Below are 21,062 nucleotides of genomic sequence, written 5' to 3' on the forward strand. Positions count from 1 at the left end.
AATCCGCTCGGGGGGAGGATAGCTGCGTCCATGGGCCGACTTCATACGCCTATTACACATCTGAGGGAAACCCAGGAAAAACCCCAGACGGCACAGCCGGCCCGCGGATTCGAACCGCGGACCTCCCAGTCTCCAAGCGCACGCGTTACCGCTGCGCCACCGGAGCTGGTCACGCTCGTGCCAGTGGGCGGGTCGCGCACACACTGATTTTGATCGGCACTGACGTAGACCCAATTTCAGTTGCCGGGAAAGGGAAACGTTTTTCTTGAACTTCGGAAGTTCAAAACTCCTCCCTGCGCGACGTCATCTTTTGAACTTAGTTCTGCTTTGACGAGTCTACACTCTTAAAAAATGAACTTCACCACATAGCACTCTCCTAGCCAACCATCATCCCGAATGACAACGTTCTCGCCCCTGATTTGTTGAAAACGGGAGGAGGAGCCTATTTTGTGCCGTGCATACCATTATGCACGGCACAAAATAGGCTCCTCCTCCCGTTTTCAACAAATCAGGGGAGAGAACGTTGTCATTCGGGATGATGGTTGGCTAGGAGCGTGCTATGTGGTGAAGTTCATTTCTAAGAGTGTAGCACCCCAGGTCGACAGAGTGTACTCCGAGGTGTGGCTATTAAATAACGAGACTGGAGGGGAAAAGTGTATTTATTACAAGAATATTCAAACATGACGAATGCCAATGATTGCACAGAATGATACCGTTATCACTCCTGATGTGTGGAAAGCGCGGTGCGTACGCCTTTTTGTGGCAGTTAACGTACTTGGCGCAAGTGTTGCAAAAAGGCGTACGTCTCACGTTTTCAGCAAGTTAGCGGAGAGAACAGTGTCATTCACACTCTAAAAAGAGAACGCATAGCACGCTCTGCGCCAACCATTGCCATGAATGATAGGGTTGTCGCTTTTGATTCGAGGACAGAGGTGGGGGGGGGGGGGGGCGCACGCGCGCATTTTTGTGTCAATTTGGATATGATAATTGACACAAAAAGCAATGGGCAGATTTTCATCCACTTTCACACACCACAATCATTCGCGTTCCTTTGAAGTATCATTTATGTTCGATTTTCCACAGTTCCGCCAAACAAGAATATTCGTCTTCAAAACATTGGGAAACAGTACACAAAATTTCTAATTTATGAAGATGACAACGAGCTACACCGACATACCAGTATTGTTTAGGGTACCATTACATATTTGTACACTCGATCGCCAAAGGTTGACTTCCAGCTCAGAAGTTAACCGTACGACAGACAAGTACTTCGTAGGAGGGGTAAGAATGCTCGCCTCCACCGTATGGGATATAAAGACAGCCATGCGAACAGTGGATCTTCCCAATGGTGAGGGCGCCTTCGTGGAAAGTCCGACCGATGTAGAGCGGCTCGCCTGACTCCGTCACGCCGCCTTGTACAGCGCCTGGAGGCAATCGACCACCAGACTCCGGTCTCCAGTCGAACTGGCTTTCGTCTAAAGATACCAGTACCTACAAGAACATGGTGAAACGACAGATTATAATTAGGGTTCCGGGTGTTCGGAGTTTATTCCTGGCCGTTACCGGAGGATGTTTTTCGGATTTTATTGTTTTTCCAAAAAACGGAGTTTTTCGGAGTGTATGATTTACAGCTCAGTTAATATGCGAAATTCTGAAAAATACTCGACGACGCTCGCACGGTTGTGCAGCAAAAAATGCAGTTCTCACATTTATAGCTTCAACACTAAAGAGACACAAGCTTAACAATACATTTCGTGCGACGCACACTGGAGGTGTTCCGTAATTCCAAATGCACCATTTCCGTGCGCAGTGCTCACTGTTATGCGGCAGTACTTACATACGACAACCTCTTTATTGTGATCGCGGGTCGATGTGAACTCCTCGAAATCAGGGTACTGCTTGACGTAGTCGCAGGGCAGCTTTCGCTTGCGTCCCATATCTTGTCGTCAGCACTGCAACTAGTTGCCCTTTCAAAAAGACCTCGGTTCGATGCTTATTTTAGTGCTTAGTTCACGTGTACGACAAGGACATCGAGAAACAGACGGGGGGAACACCCGGGCGGTGAACCCTCAAGTGGTCGAGATGACCGCCGAAGAAAACGCTAGGTCACGGAAACCATTATTATGTTGCTGTGGGGCCGGTATCCGAGGTCAGAAGTAACCCAGGACACAAAAGGAGGTCAAGAACAATAACCCGGTTATCAGGGGCAACATCTGCCAAGCGGAGTTTTTCGGATTAATCCGAATTGCTTAAAATTTTACCGCAGTACGTTTTTCGGATTTTTTTTTATGAATCCAATATTATTGTCATAATGTGACAACATTGTCATAATATGAAATTATGAACAGCATAAGTGTCAGAAAAAAAAGGCGTACCCTCCCGTTTTCAACAAATCAGGGCAGATAACGATATCATTCGAGATGATGGTTGGCTAGGGGCGTGCTATGCGGTGAAGTTCATTTTTAAGAGTGTGGTTTGCGTGTCATGTGGTCAAGTTAGGTTTTAAAAGTGTACACTGTTAAAACAGAACTTCACCACATAGCACGCTCCTAGCCAACCATCATTCCGAATAATATCATTCTGTGTCCTGATTTGTTCAAAACAGGGGGGAGGCGCCTATATGGGACAAGATAATCTGTCCCAGATAGGCGCCTCCCCCCATTTTCAACAAATCAATACACAGAATGATATCATTCCGAATGATGGTTGGCTATGAGCGTGCTATGTGGTGAAGTTCTGTTTTAACAGTGTAGGAAGACGTATTGCTGCGGCAAACGTCATCTGTACAACAGGAACATTTGGAGCACCTAAATGCCGAGGAATCGATGAAATCCAATTACCGTTCGAGGCCGTGGATCGAAGCTAGCGTGTGCGTAAGCTGTCTTCGGCGAAGCCTTTCGACCGAGAACATAATTTACGGGACACCTCCCAAGTTAGTATTGCCGTTCAGCATGCACATACATCTTTACTGGAATACTTCTTTACATACTTCTTTACCGGACGTAATAGATGTCGCATATGTTATGCCTAAAAGATTGCAAAGTTCTACCTGCTATTTACGAATGATGGGGGGTACCGCTTCTGATTCGGTGAGCGAGGTGGCGTAGGCCTTTTTGTAGCAATTTGGATATATGATAATTGCTTTTACCGCCCTTTTACACCCTATATCAGACGCTACATTGACCTAGGTGGCAACTATAGAAGTTACCACCTGAGCTCCCTTCACTTTCAAGGTGTTCTTCGTTGCAGGTACATTTCTATTATGCAATTCTCTCGCACAGCTTCTCGAAGTTCCTCGTCAGTTATCAATGTTGCCGAAGGATTCAGTGGAAAAAGAAATCCGAGGCACAGGCCCAGTCAGGAAAGAAATGGCAGTGTTAGCGTAAATTACTGAAGCGTCTCAAGCATTCATCTATAGTCAGGTGTGCGGCATTGTACGAACATGGAACGGTCTCGCCTGTGACGTGACGGAAATACCTAAATGGCCATAATGACTATGGAAGAATTAAAGACTAGTAATGGTTTACCTGATATGAACGATGGGCATGTTCGCGTCCAGCGTGCGGTACGTAGCAGACACCGTGTGAGGGTACAATCTTGCCTGGAACAACGTCGCCGCTGTGGTCAGCCCTACCAATGAAGATGGCTTCACCGGAGTCCTCTCCTCCCGCTACCGCATTGTAGGGCACATTGTCACCGCTGGTGTTCACCCACTGGCACAGGTTTCGGTAGCCGGTCCCTGTGAGTCACGAGATGTATTACCCACACTTGAAAAACGGAGCTTCACCGCGTAGCACGCTGTGCGCCAACGAATGATGGGCTTATCGCTTCTGATCCGAAGAGACAAGGTGGCGTACACTCTTAAAAATGAACTTCTCCGCATAGCACGCTCCTAGCCAACCATCGTCTCGAATGATATCGCTATCTGCCCTGATTTGTTGAAAACGGGAGGCGTACGCCTTTTTGTGACACTTATGCTGTTCATAATTGTCACAAAAAAGGCGTACGCCTCCCGTTTTCAATAAATCAGGGGAAAGAACCATTTCATTCGAGATTGTGGTTGGCTAGGTGCGTGCTATGTGGTGAAGTTCATTTCTAAGAGTGTACGCCTTATTGTGGTAATTACCCTATACCCAAATTGCCACAAAAAGGCATACGACCCCCCCCCTCTCTCTCTCTCTCTCTCTTCGAATCAGGATCTATAACCCCATTATTCGTGGCAACGGTTGACGTACAGCATGCTATGCGGTGAAGTTCAGTTTTTAGAGTGAACAGAACTTCTCCGCAAAAGGCACGCTGAATCCCAATCATTGCACAGAATGATGGCGTTATTGCGGAAAGTGGTTGGCATGCGCCTTTTTGTGACCTTATGCGGTTTTTAATTGTCGCAAAAAGGCGTACGCCCCACGCTTTCCACAAATCAGAAGTGATTACGGGATCATTCTTCATCCTCCATCCGTCTTTCTTTCTTTCTTTTTGCTATAGACGTGACGACGCCCATTTCTGTGTGGCCAACAACGGCGAGCCGATCCTGCTTAACCCCCCCCCCCCCCCCCACACACACAAGCACTCTTTTTTGAAAGCGTCTTGTTAGCGTGTTGGCCATGTCACGTCGAGACTGGGAGGTACCTGGGTTCGAAACCCGGTGCCGGCTGTGCTTCACCGCATAGCACGCTGAAGGTCAATCATTGCACAGGATCATACCTTTAACGCCCTTGATTTGTCAAAGCGCTGGGGGTACGCCTTTTTGTGACAGTTAACATAACTGCATACACTCTAAAAACTGAACTTCACCGCATAGCACGCTCTGCGCCAACCATTGCCACGAACGATAGGGTTATCGCTTCTGATACGAAGAGAGAGGGAGGCGTACGCCTTTTTGTGTCAATTATCATATATCCAAATTGACACAAAAAGGCGTACGCCTCCCTCTCTCTTCGTATCAGAAGCGATAACCCTATCATTCGTGGCAATGCTTGGCGCAGAGCGTGCTATGCGGTGAAGTTCAGTTTTTAGAGTGGAAGTGTCAGAAAAGGGCGTACGCCTTCTGTTTTCAGCAAATCAGGGGAGAGAACCAGGGGTGGTTGGCTAGAAATGCGCTGTGCGGTGAAGCTCCGTTTTAAGGGCGTGGCGTTTTTCTAGGGTTTCCTCAGACGCTATCAGACATACACTCTTAAAAATGAACTTCACCGCAAAGCACGCTCCAACCAACCATCAACTTGAATGATGTCGCTATGTGCCCTGATTTGTTGAAAACGGTAGGCGTACGCCTTTTTTGTGACATTTATGCTGTTCATAATTGTCACAAAAATGGCGTGCGCCTCCCGTTTTCAGCAAATCAGGGCAGATAACGATATCATTCGAGATAATGGTTGGCTATTGAGCGTGCTATGTGGTGAAGTTCATTTCTAAGAGCGTACACTGTTAAAACAGAACTTCACCACATAGCACGCTCCTGGCCAACCATCCCAAGCAAGCAATGGCCGATGGCCGACGGTTGGCAAAAAGTTGGATGACAGCTGGCCAACGACTCCTTTGGCCAGCCAACGTTGGCGTAATGTTGCATACTGGTAGGCAGACTGCATACTTGGCAAGCCGTCGGCCAAGGAACAGATCCGTACCAAGAAACGAGCTCGTTGGCCAAGCACTTTCCAAGCACGGCTAGGTTGGCAGGCCAAGCTCTTGCTAACCTTGGTCCAATCTCGGTATGTCGCCTCGTGGAAAGGGTAACGCAGAATCGTGTAGCAGTGCATAAGCTCGACTTTCGATGGACCAAGTGAATATCTCAAATCAAAAGCAGTAAGAAACAGAGGCGTCATCTTCATGGGGTCCTAATACGACAAGCAGCTCATCATTCCAGCGTTCTTTGAGAATGCATTTAATTAAACTTGGACACCTCACCCTTTATTTTGACTATCAGGTGAACAGGGCTCTCGAATTTGTGAAAGTTCGCGAGGCAACCCCATATACAGTATCAGTTCTTCCTCAGGAAAGAAATGCAATTGCTTTTCTTTGCGAGCTCTTTTGGTCCTAGTGATCAAGGCATTTTGCTCTTTTTTTTACTTTGAAAAGCAGCGCACATTGTCCATTGTGGGCAATTTATGCGCTTTAAAATGCCGTGCTCACTGTCCGTGGTGGGAAATACAAGCAACAAACAAAGAATGGTAAGTCGTTGCCTTACGTCGCGAGACAATTGAGTATGTAAATGAGCAACGTCGAAGGAATGTTTTGGTCTCTATCTTGGCACAATGTAGGCTAACCAGTGCTTGGCAAGTCATTGGCCAAGGAACAGATTCGTATCAAGTAACAAGCTTGTTGGCCGATGCTGTACCAACCAAGGCCAGGTATGCCAGCCTGACCACTGCCAAGCTTGGCCCAACCTTTGTTTGTTACTTGCGTAGTTGGTTGAAGATTGGGAACACACTGGCTTGCCAAATGTTGGCAAATTGTTGGCCAAGGAACAGATCCGTACCAAGAAACGACGGCGTTGGCCAACCACAAGCCAAGCGTGGCCAGGTTGGCTGGCCAAGCCAGTGCCAAGGTTGGCCCAAGGTTTTCCTGTTGCTTGGGATATCATTCTGTGCATTGATTTGGTGAAAATGGGAGGAGGCACCTATCTGGGACAGATTACGTATCTTGTCCCAGATAGGCGCCTCCTCCCTGTTTTGAAGAAATCATGACACAGAATGATATCATTCGGTATGATGGTTGGCTAGGAGCGTGCTATGTGGTGAAGTTCTGTTTTAACAATGTATGTCTCCACAGTTCCCCTAGAAGTCGGCCATGGACGCACATTCCCCACCTCTGTGCGGTCGACAACGGCGAGCTGTTTCAGCAGTACCACCACCACTACCATCTCTTTCAAGAGTGCACCCTGACAACTCCATAATGTGTGCGCTTCAAACCATGTCGAATTAACGTTTCTGTCGCAAAAACTGCCGCACGCTCTAAAAACAACTGCACCTTATAACACGGTCTGCGCCAACCATTGCCACAACTGATAAAGCTGTCTCTTCTGACTCGAAAAGCCTTTTTGTGACAATTATCCAAATCGACACAAAGACCTGCTTCACCGAATCAGTCTTATCCAGAAGCGATAACCCTATCATTGGTAGCAACTGTTGGCGCAAAGCATGCCATCATACTCGTAAATACAAAAAAAAAAAAAAAATTGACTACATTGTATGGCAATAAAATTTATGAAGCAGTTTGCTAGGTAGTTTGCCGGGACATTTCGGTACAGGACATTTCGGTACACGGACCTTTCGGTACACGGACCTTTCGGTACACGGACATTTCGATACACGGCCACACCGCTGGAAGGTGGTCTTCGGCTTCTTAGTCATGAAACGGTGACTGTTTCTTTTCTTTTTCGAGTACCTAAAATTGCGAGTACCTAGACTGTGCATTAATCATGCAATGCGTTGTTTCAGTATGTCATCCAAGGGAAATACTCGAAGCATCCCATGCACGATACATGTATTTATACACTCTTAAACCCGTACCTTTTATTGTAACTTTTAGAAACATGTAACTTCTATATAGACGTAGATTTCGAGATTTCTTATAGGTTACACCACTGTAACGTATATTTAGAGGTTAAAAGCGACCAAGGTCATGTCTTTACAACACGAGTAGAAGTTACATCTCGGAAAAAACAAAAACAGCTTGTTGTAACTTATAAATGTACCCTCTACTCCGACACTGTAACTTCTAAGCGAAATCGCCAACGATAATTTCTTTGTTAGTTTCTTATCGTTTGTTTTCCTTCTGTTTTTCAGCATAATACCGCGTTTCAGCCTCCCATTCGAGACGACAGTTGCGAATCTACGCTGTTATTTTTTATCTGTTTCAGCGTCATCTATACGTCGACTACATGTTATCAATGCTGTATGAACACAGATTATAAGTTCGCAGTCTGGAATACTGATAGTATGTTTCTTTCTAAAGGGTGGAAAACCATTGTCAATGCCGCAACCACCAAGATTTCCGATTTCGCTGCGTAGCCGAGCCTGGTCTAGGTCTATCCACACTGAGAGCGGTTTCCTTGAAACGCTTAACGCTCGTCGTCCGTCCGTTAACAAGTGTAATCTGTTTTAATCAGTGGTTTTCCTCGCGTTTATCATAGTATCGTCAGGAACAACGGAAAAGCTAGATGTCGCTAGCAAACAAGGATATTTTCGGTGTTCTCAGGGGAAAGTGTAGTGAGTGCGAAGATTGCAAAGAATAAATAACCGAAAACGAACGTCACCACCGCAGCCCTAATTCACACACTTCATACACTGGGTAAGTGTACATTTTGTGCTAGGTACGTGCGTTATTTTGATAGCAGGAGCTCTTAGCGCATGTTTGTTGTGATTATGGCAAGCGTTTTGCGGTCCTGCATATGAACGCCACTTACGCTTGCTACTTTTCTGCTCTTAATTGGTCGCCAAGTCAATTGCGGCGTGCATTTTGCGAGCTGCGGATATATGCATCGAGATATATAATTCGCAGCTTCCTACTTGTTGTATTCTTACGATATTCTAAGACTCAATCACGGAGTGAACGCCTTCCCGCATTTATGCTGCTTTGTACCTTGTGCTTTGTACGGATTTGAATGGTTCCGTAAATGTTACTCTCATTGCCCAAACTTTTGTTCCCAGGATCCCACATGCAGGTTCACATACCGTCACCAGCGCAATGCAGTACCTCACAAACTCGTCCCAGAGCGCCTCCGTCGCTGATAACGCAGTAATGTAGTGTCTCCTGCGTTACTGTACACTCATATTCCTCAAGGTTGTGTGCGTTTTATGTAATACTGTATTGCCATTTGCGCTCGCCTCTGCAACACGAATGTGGAATAAATTTTTTTCTTCTGCAATTCTCCATTTCGTTGGGTCTGTTCAGCTTAGCAAACATAGGTCAGTTGTTTTGACTCGCTGGCTTCCTCGCACTTTTATGCATTGCTTCTCACTTAGAAGATAGTTCTTTTTTCCACATACATGGTAAAGCGACCGTGGTTTCTCCTCACATCAGAATCGCACTTGTGCACAATGTGTCACCTCTCGACAGACTTCTGTTTTTGTAATATACATATGTTCAAGATCTCCTTTTCTGCTGGTTCATTTTGGTACCTTGGTGTGTTCTGTAAATGTCTGTCCATATCCCACGCACAGGGTGTTTGTTTTTATTCGCATCACACCAGCGCTCATTTGACAGGTGGGTTATGTTAATTTTCGCAAATTAACCCATCCGTAGTTACAAACATTTCCGACATTTCCTGACGCATGTGTTTGTAACTACGGATCGATTAATTAGCAAAAATTCACATAACCCACCTGCCAAATGAGCGCTACTGTGTTGCGAATAAAAATGAACATCCTGTATAAAAAGCCGCACGTTGGCGTAACCTTTACGGGCAGGTGCTGGATTGAAGGCCGTAACCTCTAATTAGTGGGTTTCCTTGTAACTTTTATAAAAGGTACTGCTCAGAGGGTACCTGGTAGCTTCTGAAATAGAGGGTAAAATATTGCGATTTTTTACCCTTTACTAAAGGGTACCGAGTTAAGAGTGTATGGTCGCCGCCAAAAATTTTAATTTCCAGGCATTGCCTCTGGAGGGCAGCCATGCATAAGGCCGAAAAATCGAATCCCCGAACAAACCGAAAGTCAAAATTCAAGGCTAAGGTTAGGTTAAATTTTCCTTATATGGTTAGTTCCAAAAGAGTGTTTACAATTTACACGCGCTTGGACGGACATTATGTTGAAATGTTATGCGAAAAAATTGAACAATGTCTTTTCGGCCTTCAGACAGGTCGGTGTTTGGATTTTCGGGCCCTTCGTCTGTTGGCCGTTTTAATTTTTTGGCCTTTTGTGTTTTGACCTTTGGATGGGTTTCCCTCTGCAGGACACAAGAATGGTAGTAAATGTGGCGATGGGAGTGTAGATGTTCTCCTAAAATTTCCTGTATCTGCATACTGCAATGATCGCAAAGTAGCCTTTCGCAGTGCCTTACGGGTGTCAACCAGAAGGGCGTAGGAAAGAATGACCCCGGATAGGATCCAGGACAATTGCTCACCGGACAATTGCTCACCGGACAGTTGCTCACCGGACAATTGCTCACCGCCTCTTTCATCGCACTTATACGTAATTTTATTTCGCGGTTTTATGTGATGTGATTTTATTTATCGTTTATCGTTTTTGGTGCTCATATACTTGACTTTTTATTTGTCAGCTGAACTTGGGTGTACCTCGAAATAAAGTGATCGAAATCCCCATTTCAAAACAAACTACTGTAAATAAATGTTATCTGGCTATACAATGCACAGTTGCGCGCGGGAAACTGCCAACAGCGAACTTAGACTAACCTGGACATAGCGGTGCAAACACTGAACTGGGACCAACCTAATAATAAACTAACCACCGTATTGTTCAGTCGTCTCCGGCCTACTAAGTCTAACGGGCGCTAAAATGTGGCTTTCGTTCGCTAAACCGACTTGGACAGATATAGAAAATTCGTTAATTTTAGTGGTTAAATAATGATGTGATTTTAAATCTTCCCCGTCTCGTGTCTTGGAAGATCCTGGTGACGCAGGCATGAGCGTACCGAGACGGGGACAAGGTCACTTTGTAAAATTGCGCACTCTTTATTCATAGGTCATGATTTTTTTCTCAGAGTCATCATAATATGAACCTGTGAACACCCGCACAGTCCGCAGCGTCCGTCTCCAGGGATGGGGGTGACGTGGTTGCACGCTTTGCCCCCCTGGAAACACTTTGCTGCCCCCCCTCCCCCTTGTGAAATACTCCTCTAGGAACGCCCCATGGACGGAGATCCTGACAAAGACGCTCCAGGTGTGCCTTCAAGTGGACGACCTCTCGCCTCACCCTCTTCACTGGTGGATTCCTAGATCTATTTGAAGCAACTTACACAGCTAAAAAAGAAGTTCAGCTGACATAAAAAAGTCAAGCGCCATAAACGCGAAATAAAATCACAATATAAGTGTAGTGAAAGAGGCGGTGAGCAATTGTCCGGCCTCAGCAGTTTTTGGTGAGCAATTGTCCGGTGAGCAACTGTCCGGTGAGCAATTGTCCGCACCCCCCCCCCCCCCGGAGAAAGCGTTCCCGGAAAAAAGTGCCCCCGGTATAGTTGGCGGGCATTTTTATTTGACTTATTTTGTCCTACTCCCTTTCACAGAAGACATCCCAGATGCCCGTTGTGAATGTAGGTCGTCAAAAATGTTATGTTCGTAAAAAAAGAAATGAAGTGGTTGCCGGACTTTTCAGCAAACGTATTTTCGTTGAAAGTCGTTAAAAAAAGAAAAAAAAAGAAAGAAAGGTCATGGTAATTTTAATTTACACTGAACAACGCAGCGGACAACGAACTGATGTTTTCGTACGTGCAAAACCTTGTAATGCTCTTCCTTACACAGGGTGTCTTTTTTTATACATATTTTTATTAGAAATATATAAGAGTCCCAGATATGCTGTTTGGGTGACAATAGCTGGCAAAGAATATCTGCCGTCCCAGAGATGTTAGAAGTGAAAACAGGACGTCTGTAGCTCATACATTTTTAATAAAAAAATCTATTGAAAACAAAACACGTTGTTATAACCAATAAGCCGAAGACCATATTCCAGCGGTATGGCCATGTACCGAAATGTCCTGTACCGAAAGGTCCGTATCCCATACGATCTATATTATTCAAGTTGTCAGCGCAAATGAAAGGAGCGAAACAATAATGCTTCTTACGTTTCCTTTACCAGAGTCATACTATACTTACTTGAGTAGTGGTGCGACATTTCAGCCCGGCAGTGCTTCTCACTTGTCATGTGACAGTGGACCGTTTATAGAGAGAGTTATATAGTAGTGCGATAACCCCTTATCAATGCAGACACGTCATATCCTATTGGTCATGTCTTTGCAAGACATGGATAACACGGTGACGTGGATAACACGGTGACGTGGACCACTCAAGGGCTGGCCAGTATTACAAATACATTGTATTATAATACCGTTACTGTAATACTTTAGAGTATTTGTATTACGTATTATAATACCCATCCGATAAGTGTATTTGTATTACGTATTATAATACAAAAAAATTCGAGTATTACTTGCATTGTATTACTGCAAAACTCGTAATACTTATCACCTGTCCTCCTTGAGTGATGGGTCTTACACGTGTATGCTTTCGGTACCATTCCAGTCCTACGAACACGACCTAGTTCTGCCAACAGAGGATCACACTTCAACGTGCAACAAAGGGACGGTTACAGGAGCTGGCTGACTCAAATTTCTGATAAACTTCTCCACTCTGGGTGAACAACCCGGAGCCCTTAGGGGGTCATATCATAGAATGGAGCCAGGGTCGTGCGTCAGAAAGTAAGGCAGAAAAAAGGGGATTATAGACACATACACACACCTGCGTCCCGCGAGAGAATGCCCTGAGAGCTGTCAGTTAGTCACTTCGCTGACCGCACCGGTGGCTTCAGAAATATGTCTGGGATTCCTTTTCTAATAACTGTCTCCCACGGCACAAAAGTATTACTAGTATTACTTGAGTAATACAGGGAAGTAATAGTATTATGTATTATAATACTTGAAAATAAAATGTATTGTGTATTAGTATTATAATACAATTTTTTAGCAAGTATTATGTATTTGTATTATAATACAAATTTTGAGTATTCCTGCCCAGGTATAGGCAGCTCCCTGCCCAGCCGGAAAATATGCGGAATGAAGTTACACTCTCAGCCAGTGATGGGCAGTACTTGAAGTACCAAGTACTCAAGTAGTACTTTAAGTACATTTCTGTGTACTTGTACTTTACTTCAAGTACATTTTAAATTGTGTACTTTGTACTGTACTTCAAGTACTTTTTTCCGAGTACTTTTCCATCAAGTACTCAAGTACCCAAACTTGGACTGCAGACAAAAAATCACAAAAAGTGTATAAAAAACGAACCCTACTAAAAGCGCTAAAATGACAGCAAGAAGACGAAAACACACAGATAGGGCTATCTCTGAGTTTTCGTCTTCTTGTCGTCATTTTAGTGCTTTTAGTGGGATGGAGTACCAAGATTCCCAGTATGAAATTTTACCAAAACTAATTTTTGTGCTTTTAAAGAGCATATTTGATGAAGCAAATCTATTGTTGCGAGGCTTGAAATGTTGAAAAAGTATCAACGCTTCTATGATTATGTAAAACGAATGGAATGCACACTGTGACCAGCAGTACGATGACTTGGTCCATTGTCATTTCAGTACTCCCAGTGGAGGGTTCTATGCTTTTTTATATTGTTTCCTTCATTAGCAATTAATTATCATTTTATATCACCTTATATGTGTGATTGCATTACATGATGAACACTCTGAAAGACACACATGCTTTCATTTTTACATTTTACGTTTTTTAATTGGACACATGCATTACATTACTGCGTATAAAAATGAAGGCTTACATTGTGCTTCATCCTTTTTTACTTTCTTCATATACTTTTTTGTTATACATGTTGTTATATACAGGGTGTCCCAGAAAACGTGTCATTGAATTATAATAAAAAAACTACGCCACCTAGAATCATGCGGTAAAGAGCATTTATTATTAGGTTTTTGCCACCTCCTAATGTGAATGGCATGTACTCCAAGTTTAATTATGTAAATATTTGCGAACTCAACTCGGAAATTTGCCAAGTAAAGGTCACTTTCTTACCCCACCAATATGAAGAGCGTGCCGAATTCACTCAAATTCATGATAATTCACAGTGATATTCACGAGCTATCCCATCGGAAAAAATAGCCGAATAGCATGCTTTTCGGAGCACCGGACCATAGCGCGCGATGACTTTTTGAGCGCAATCGCTCTTAGTGCGACGAAAGGAGGTTCCGAAGCCAGCCCACAGAGTGATAGAAGAAAAAGTAACAGTTCCTAAAATTGGGAGAGGGAAAGCATTATCCCAGCGAAAGTCCGACGTGATAAGCCGTGCCTGTTTTATCTCTTTTTGCAATGTCGGGGAGGGCTGGGTTTCGAACCTCCTTTCGTCGGACTGACAAAGATTGCGCTGAAAAATTCATCGTGCGCTATTCTGTACGACCTCCGTAGAGCATGATGTTCGGCTATTTTTTCCGATGGGATAGCTCCTGAATATCCCTGTCAATTATCATTAATTTGACTAAATTAGACACGCTCTTCACATTGGTGGGGTAAAAAAGTGACCTTTGCTAGGCAAATTTCCGACTTAAGCTCGCAAAAATTTACATAATTAAACTTACGTTACACGACATTCACATGAGGAGGTGGCAAAAACCCAGTAAGAACAAATGCCATTGACCGCATGACTCTAGGTGGTGTAGTTTTTTTATTATAATTCAATGACACGTTTTCTGGGACACCCTGCACTGTTAAAACAGAACTTCACCACATAGCACGCTCCTAGCCAACCATCATTCCGAATGATATCATTCTGTGCATCGATTTGTTGAAAATGGGAGGAGGCGCCTATCTGGGACAGATTATCTTGTCCCAGATAGGCGCCTCCCCCGTGTTTTGAACAAATCATTAGACAGAATGATATCATTCGGAATGATGGTTGGCTAGGAGCGTGCTATGTGGTGAAGTTCTGTTTTAACAGTGTGTATGTTGTATTTCAAGAAGCATCAAGGAATGCCCCGAAATATATGATCCCTGTTTGCTTGTACTTTTTCCCCTTGAAATTTCCTAGCCTGTTATAGCAGAGGATTAGTACCGAACACCACACTAGGCGGGTGATCTTGGACCAGTAAGGGCATAATACTATTTTGCATGATCACAGCACAGCTGACTGATTACCCCTCTACACGTTACTGCAAATTATGACATCTGGTGAAGTTCATATTCACTGGTTAGCGCTTAACCTAGGACTTTACGGCTTCAGAGCATTTGTCAAGAATATTCGCTAAAGTTTTGAAAAAAAAAAGGCAAGACACAGATACTAAACAGTGAAATGCAAAGTGATACAAATTAAACGTTACATCCCATTTCGCCTATTCCCATTTTGCCTAATCCGGATTATCGGATTAAAGAGGCAGGAGGGATGACTGGCTTTAGGCGAACTGGGACTGCTGCGCAATCTCATTAGGCGAAACGGGACTGTCGATAAGTGGGCGTTACTTGCATGCGCCGCCCCGATAGTGATGTCTGCAAGAAATGAATGCGCTGCCTTACATCGTCCGAAACAAGGACCCTTTACATTTGCAAACGAAGGTGTGTGCGATACCACAAATAATAAAGTGACTAGATTATTATCGAGTAAAACGTTTTCGTTGATTCATGAGTGGATGGATGGATGAATGTTTAACGTAAAAAAGAGATAAGTTTCCATACAGTCTGGACACGGAAATGGACCCGCTGCACTGTAAAAGCTGAAGTTCACCGCATAGCACACTCTGCGCAAACTATTGCCACGTATGATAGGGTTTTCGCTCCTGATTCGAAGACAGAGGGGGCGTATGCCTTTTTGTGTCAATTTGGATATATGATAATTGACACAAAAAAGCGTACGCCTCCCTCTCTCTTCGAATCAGAGGCGATAATCCTATCATTCGTCGCAACGGTTGGCGCAGGAGTGCTATGCAGTGCAGTTTTTAGAGTGTACCACTTTGCGAAATCACTGGCAGGGACACAGGGTTTTCGTGCGGCTCAGGGAATTCGACTTTGAATAAACAAAAATAAGAGGCAGATTATTGAATTTTTGCTCAATTCAAAAAAAAAAAGGGGAAAGAAAGAAAGAAAACTCCACCCGTGAATAGAGCGGAGGGAAAACGAAGGCATGCCGAAGGGTACGCCGTGACCAACCAGATGATCGTGACGTGGTCCCTGTGCACGTGACCTGTGACAGACCTGATTAGTTTCGCACCCAGATACGAAATATAACAGGTAAAGTGACTTTTGGCAGCACGCTTGAATAGAACTAGCAAAGGGATAAAGTTGTTATGTGGAGATGATAACTTTGACTTCCCGACAAAGAATAACAGATTTCTCGCATTTACTTTTCAGGAAGTACTAAAAAATGCATTTAACTCAATGCTATGCTTGAATAAAACCAACGAGGTTGTAAAGTTATATGTGAAGATGCGAAAGTGACTTTTGGCAGCACGCTAGTGGACCGCCTTCTTTTCACGTGACACGGATCAGTAGGCGAAGTGGGACTGTCTGCAGCATACATTAGGCTAAATGGGACCCCCTAAGGGATTGCTAGATAATCCGCTAAAAAGCATTAGGCGAAATGGGAATAGGCGAAATGGGAAGACACGAAATTAAATTGGCAATGCACTTGATGAGTACGTTGAAGTACTTTGCCTAGTACTTTGTGCTTTACGTGAAATACATTTGGAATTGGGTACTTTGTACTGTACCTGAAGTACTAATAATGCCAGGTACTTTGTATTTTACTTTAAATATAATTTTGAGGTACTTTGCCCATCACTGCTCTCAGCAAATGTTTCAAATGTTACGGAGCGATTTTTATTAGGTTGTTCTGCGCCCTTCCTTTTCAACACGGAAGTTGCGAGCGAGCTGGTGTAGATTACAAGTTTGCAGCGTTTCCTTGAAACAGAAAACTGAACATGAAGTAGACAAGACAGACACAATACGTAGAATCGCCGTTGACTTTACCTCACAAGTAGTATATATGCTATTTATTTTGCCCAAATTGTTCACTCCTTAATCAAATTCTAGAATGTAGGAGGAAATGTATAGTATGCACGCGCACCGCAGGAGTGCACGTTACAACCGCGTCATAAGCTTTCTTTCGGGTTCGTTCGCTTCGACTGCTGCGTCTCCGTGTGTGAGCGAATCAGGTAGGGGCATGTATTTCTACAAAAACAACATCTCTCCAAAGGAAGTTGATCCACCAAAGGTAACATATAATTACAACATCCTATCATACATTACAGCAGGGGGCCACGAAGACGTTTGTGAAAACACCTCCGTTTATTAAATTCGGCCGTCGCTTTCGAAAGTTGTCCCAGCCTTTTCGGTTATCAGTACGACCTGCAATTTGGGGTGCGACAGACAAGAGCTTCGTAGGAGGTGTAAGAATGCTCGCCTCCGCCGTATGGGATGTAAAGACGTCCGTGCGAGCACTGGATCTTGCCAATGGTGAGGGCGCCTTCGTGGAAAGTCCGACCAATGTAGAGTGGTTCGCCGTCCTCTGTCTGACCACCTTGGATAGCACCTGGCGGCAGACGTCCGTTGGAGTCAGGTACCCACCCAAACGGGCTGTCGTCCATTGTTACCAGAACCTGTTCCAATATCCCAAGCAGAGCAGAAATGAATGTTAGACAGGCCAAGTTGCACTCGAAAACAACGAAAATGACTCCACACTCTTGAGCGAGAGCTTCACCGCATAACATGCTCCTAGCCAACTTCCCGAATGGCATCGTTCTATACCTCGTTGAAAACTAGGGGCGTACGTCTTCTTGTGACACTTACGGAGTTACGTACTTCCCGCGCTTTCCACGAGTCATGTATTGGTATATCATTCCGTGCAATCATTGGCCTTGAGCGTGTCACAGTGAAATTCTGTTTTCAGAGTGCAAGCTTGGCGATGTATAAAGCGTGAACCGCATGGCCCGAAAAGCGTCCGAATTCTTTCCGAACCGAATTCGGGACCGAACTTTTTTCGGAGAACAGAATTCCGTGCCGAATTCGGCCCGATCTGGCCAGATTTCTCCTCCGAAATGGGAAGTGACGCTAACCGAAAAAGTAGAAGCATCCAATGGCTATTCAGCCGGAAGGAGAACCATAGCAACGATGACGTAGCAATAGGGTTTACTGTTGCCGTGTGTGCGACTTCTGCCCCTATGAATACAGGGATTATCTCATTGAGGGTTGAAAGGCGGTGTTCCCCAAGGCCAGAAGTCTTCGGCCGAAATTCGGGGTGCATTTCGGTAGCATGCGGTGATGCACAGAAAAAAGTTCTGTCCCGATTTTGGTTCGGCCAGTTTTCGGACAGTTTTTCGTGCCATGCGGTTCACCCTTAAGGGATACACCAATGTCATCTGTATTTTGCTTGACCTGGCACGTGTGGTAGGGATGTTCACGTCCCTCGTACGACACGTAGCAGACGTTGTGGGATGGTACGATCTTCCCAGGGAGGACGTCGCCGCCGTGCATAGCCCGGCCGATGTAGATATTTTCACCGCTGTCCACGCCGCCGATGAAAGCAGTGCAAGGAACTTCACCACCGCACCAGTCCTCCCACTCGCACAGGTAGTCGGTCTCTGTATATATTATACGACGGTTGACTATTGGGATCGGGATATTCTGCGTTAAGAGTGCGTATCATCTTTGCGATTTTCACATCGCCAGTGCGATGTTTTCAGTTCGGCAGGCATAAAACTTAGTTCTGACAATCGGCTCATTTGCGATATAATTGCCTTCTCTTGCCGGATCAGCTAACACAAAAGATAGAATATACCATCGTTGTGTGACATACCCAAAACTCGAGCAAATAACCCTCTACGAGTGCATACTGTAAATTTGAAACAGTCAGCTCCCTAATTGGAAATTGTGAAACACTTGAACCAGTGTAACAGTTGTGTCTCGATGTTGGGTTTTCCCCAAGGTTATAAGCAGCTGATAACATGAAAGGGGCCATTGAACGAAACGACAGACACCTGCAGTTCTAAAAGTTGCAAAAGTACGTTTCTTCCAAGTGCACGTCTTATACTTCAACATTCATGTATTACTTGTGGAAAACCTTCAGCTGTGGCCTCTATTGCCCAGTCTTAGGCTTACAGTCATGAACGCTCATTATAAACACACACACACACACACACACACACACACATATATATATATATATATATATATAGTACTTACCTGAGTAGCGCGCCATGGTATACCTTGTAGTCCTTGGAAGTCGTCAGCAGCAACCTAGTGGGAGCTTTACTGCTTCACTCTGGAAGTTTCGTCTGATGTGTTACAACCCCAAGAAATATGTTACTGTGTTGTCGAAGGTGTATGCGTCTATTATGTCACCCTATTTTCACAGTAGTTTAGCTTTTACTCCGATTTTTTTCTTAACTCGAGAACTTCTCTGGTCGAGAGAATTATGTATGCTTCATCGCTGAAAAGTTTACTTTGCGGAAAAAATTGGCGGCCGGGTCTCTCTGGACGCTCCGCTGTCCATGTTCACTCCCATTAACTCGCACTCTAGAAGCAACTTAAGTGGACTATATAGCTTCATGCCAGTATATATGACTCGGAAACCACCCCTGTCAATCATACACGTCCAAAGGTCGTTGTCGCGCAAACTCGGTCTGCATGAGGTCTTCATTGTTGCTATGAATGGAAACTATCTTGTTTAAGGTGATGTTTGCTTATTTCTCCAGTTCAAATATACTTTCTGTAAGCCACACAATTCTGAAGATACCATTATCAAGAAACATGAAGCGCTTAGGTGAGTTATGGTGTCCTTTTCAATAACGTGATTTTCCATTCAGTCTTACGTTGAAGTGCTGAATAAAAACTCAAGCGAAGAAGCCCTAATTCTCGGATTCAAAAGGGAATTCTTCATTTTGAAATGCATCGGATGCGGAACATACAAAGAGAAAGTACTCTGCAGTTTTGCAGTCTCGACTATGTTCCCCACACGGGAATATGCAAAACTATTGCCCACATAGAGAAAGTCTGTCCCTCTTGCAATCTCCATGAACATATGGTCTGCAGAAATATTGCATTTGGGATAGCACCATGGTATTTGCAAACTCCTGTACACTATATATTTTGAAGGGAATTTCACCAAGTGAACAAGATTAGCGCACGACTTTGCTGATATGCTCAATAAAAGGGCTTTCACGAGGCATTCGACTGGATTTCGCGCGTGAACTTATTATTTAATGTAGGTTAAATGTTAAATGATGATTCCATTCCAAGGTGGATCGAAGCTTACCTCTCAGACTATGTCGCCGCATGTACACGTGGATTCTTCCTCCTCCTCGTCCTCGAATATTATGTCAAGATATCATGCGAGAGTTCTGTAGCAGTGACTGAGGTGTCATATGTGTGTCTTAGCGGCGTTTTTCTGTTCTGTATATAGTGAAGGTAACCGCCGTATTCTTGTTCCGCACTCAGGTCTGAGGCTAAGTGCGCTTCGAAGAATCCTCTCTGTTTCTCGAAGTGCACTCTTCAATACAGCGCCTTCCCTTGCCGTTCCCTCACTCAACGACACGCTCAACCATCTGCCAGCAGCCCTTGAGTGAACTTCAAAGAGAGCGAACGACTGTGGCAATGTCGTTGTTGAGTTTGTGGGATAGATTGTTAGGTTAAGACTCTCAATGATAAAACGCGAATAAACTGGAGACAGAGAGCGAGGAACCAGACATGTCTGGTTCCTCGCTCTCTGTCCTTACTTTGTTTGCGCTTTACCGCTTCGAGTGAACCAGTACTAACTAAGCGGAGGCAGCTATTGCACACTCTAAAAACAGAACTCGACCACGACCACCGTCAGAATGATGGCATCGTTTCTCTCTCCTTGATTTGTTGAAAATTGGAAGCGTACGCCTTTTTGGGATTTGGATTTGGTCACAGAAAGCGCACGCTCCACTAGCTCTCTTCTCAAATCAAGAGTGATAAGAGGGTGGGATTCGCGGGATGCTACACAGGCTTAGAGTAAGCGGGCGTCCTGAACGCGATGAAGGAAATTATTCTGCTTCCAAACAAATAAATATCCACAGCACGGTGTAATGCACCGTTGGAATAGCCTGCGGGTCACGAACGTATCCTATTGCCGCTTGTGTGAACGAAGACACTTCTGCCATATCGCGGACTTCATGGAGCTTATTTTTAGAACAACGTATCACGAGGTGTTCAAAAGCCTTGCCGTAGCGGCGATAGTGTAACAATAGCGAGTTCTTTGATTGTGGTCGATTACTCTGCGCTGTGCAATGTTCTTCGTTTCAACGTTCTTGCCACACCACCTGGTGCAACTAGTTGCTCGGTTTTCCTGAAATGTTGCACATAATATGACGATAACATATCGTGTATCCGCTCACACTCGTGACGCTTCTCAAGCACACAATGGACTGTGGCAATGG

The 21,062-nt window shown here is 44.6% G+C and overlaps 2 protein-coding genes across 3 annotated transcripts; both read right to left on the minus strand.

Annotated features, from left to right (window-relative positions):
- Window positions 1-1,122: 1,122 nt before the first annotated feature.
- On the minus strand, window positions 1,123-11,851 carry LOC135377569 (natterin-4-like). The gene is made up of 3 exons (XM_064610087.1): window positions 11,765-11,851; window positions 3,528-3,739; window positions 1,123-1,491 (listed from the first exon to the last, which is right to left on the minus strand). The coding sequence occupies exons 1-3, from the start codon at window positions 11,811-11,813 to the stop codon at window positions 1,240-1,242; spliced, it is 513 nt and encodes a 170-aa protein (XP_064466157.1). The 5' UTR covers window positions 11,814-11,851; the 3' UTR covers window positions 1,123-1,239.
- Window positions 11,852-16,930: 5,079 nt separating this feature from the next.
- LOC135377570 (uncharacterized) lies at window positions 16,931-20,025 on the minus strand. Of its 2 annotated transcripts, none has more exons than XM_064610088.1 (4): window positions 19,919-20,025; window positions 18,847-18,938; window positions 18,040-18,245; window positions 16,931-17,264 (listed from the first exon to the last, which is right to left on the minus strand). In XM_064610088.1, the coding sequence occupies exons 2-4, from the start codon at window positions 18,860-18,862 to the stop codon at window positions 17,004-17,006; spliced, it is 483 nt and encodes a 160-aa protein (XP_064466158.1). In that variant the 5' UTR covers window positions 18,863-18,938; window positions 19,919-20,025; the 3' UTR covers window positions 16,931-17,003. The 2 variants fall into 2 exon arrangements, with proteins under 2 accessions (XP_064466158.1, XP_064466159.1); XM_064610089.1 differs by having other exon boundaries at window positions 18,847-18,925; window positions 19,919-20,019.
- Window positions 20,026-21,062: the final 1,037 nt, after the last annotated feature.

Source organism: Ornithodoros turicata, chromosome 1, assembly GCF_037126465.1.
Source record: "Ornithodoros turicata isolate Travis chromosome 1, ASM3712646v1, whole genome shotgun sequence".
NCBI classification, from domain to species: Eukaryota; Metazoa; Arthropoda; class Arachnida; order Ixodida; family Argasidae; genus Ornithodoros; species Ornithodoros turicata.

Coding starts and splice junctions, on each gene's coding strand:
- LOC135377569 (XM_064610087.1), bottom strand. CDS start 11,813: ATGACAAGTGAGAAGCACTGCCGGGCTGAAATGTCGCACCACTACTCA. Junction 3,740..11,764: donor AATGTCGCACCACTACTCAA/GTAAGTATAGTA, acceptor CGTGACTCACAG/GGACCGGCTACCGAAACCTG. Junction 1,492..3,527: donor ATGCCCATCGTTCATATCAG/GTAAACCATTAC, acceptor ATGTTCTTGTAG/GTACTGGTATCTTTAGACGA.
- LOC135377570 (XM_064610088.1), bottom strand. Junction 17,265..18,039: donor ATCCCTACCACACGTGCCAG/GTCAAGCAAAAT, acceptor ATATTGGAACAG/GTTCTGGTAACAATGGACGA.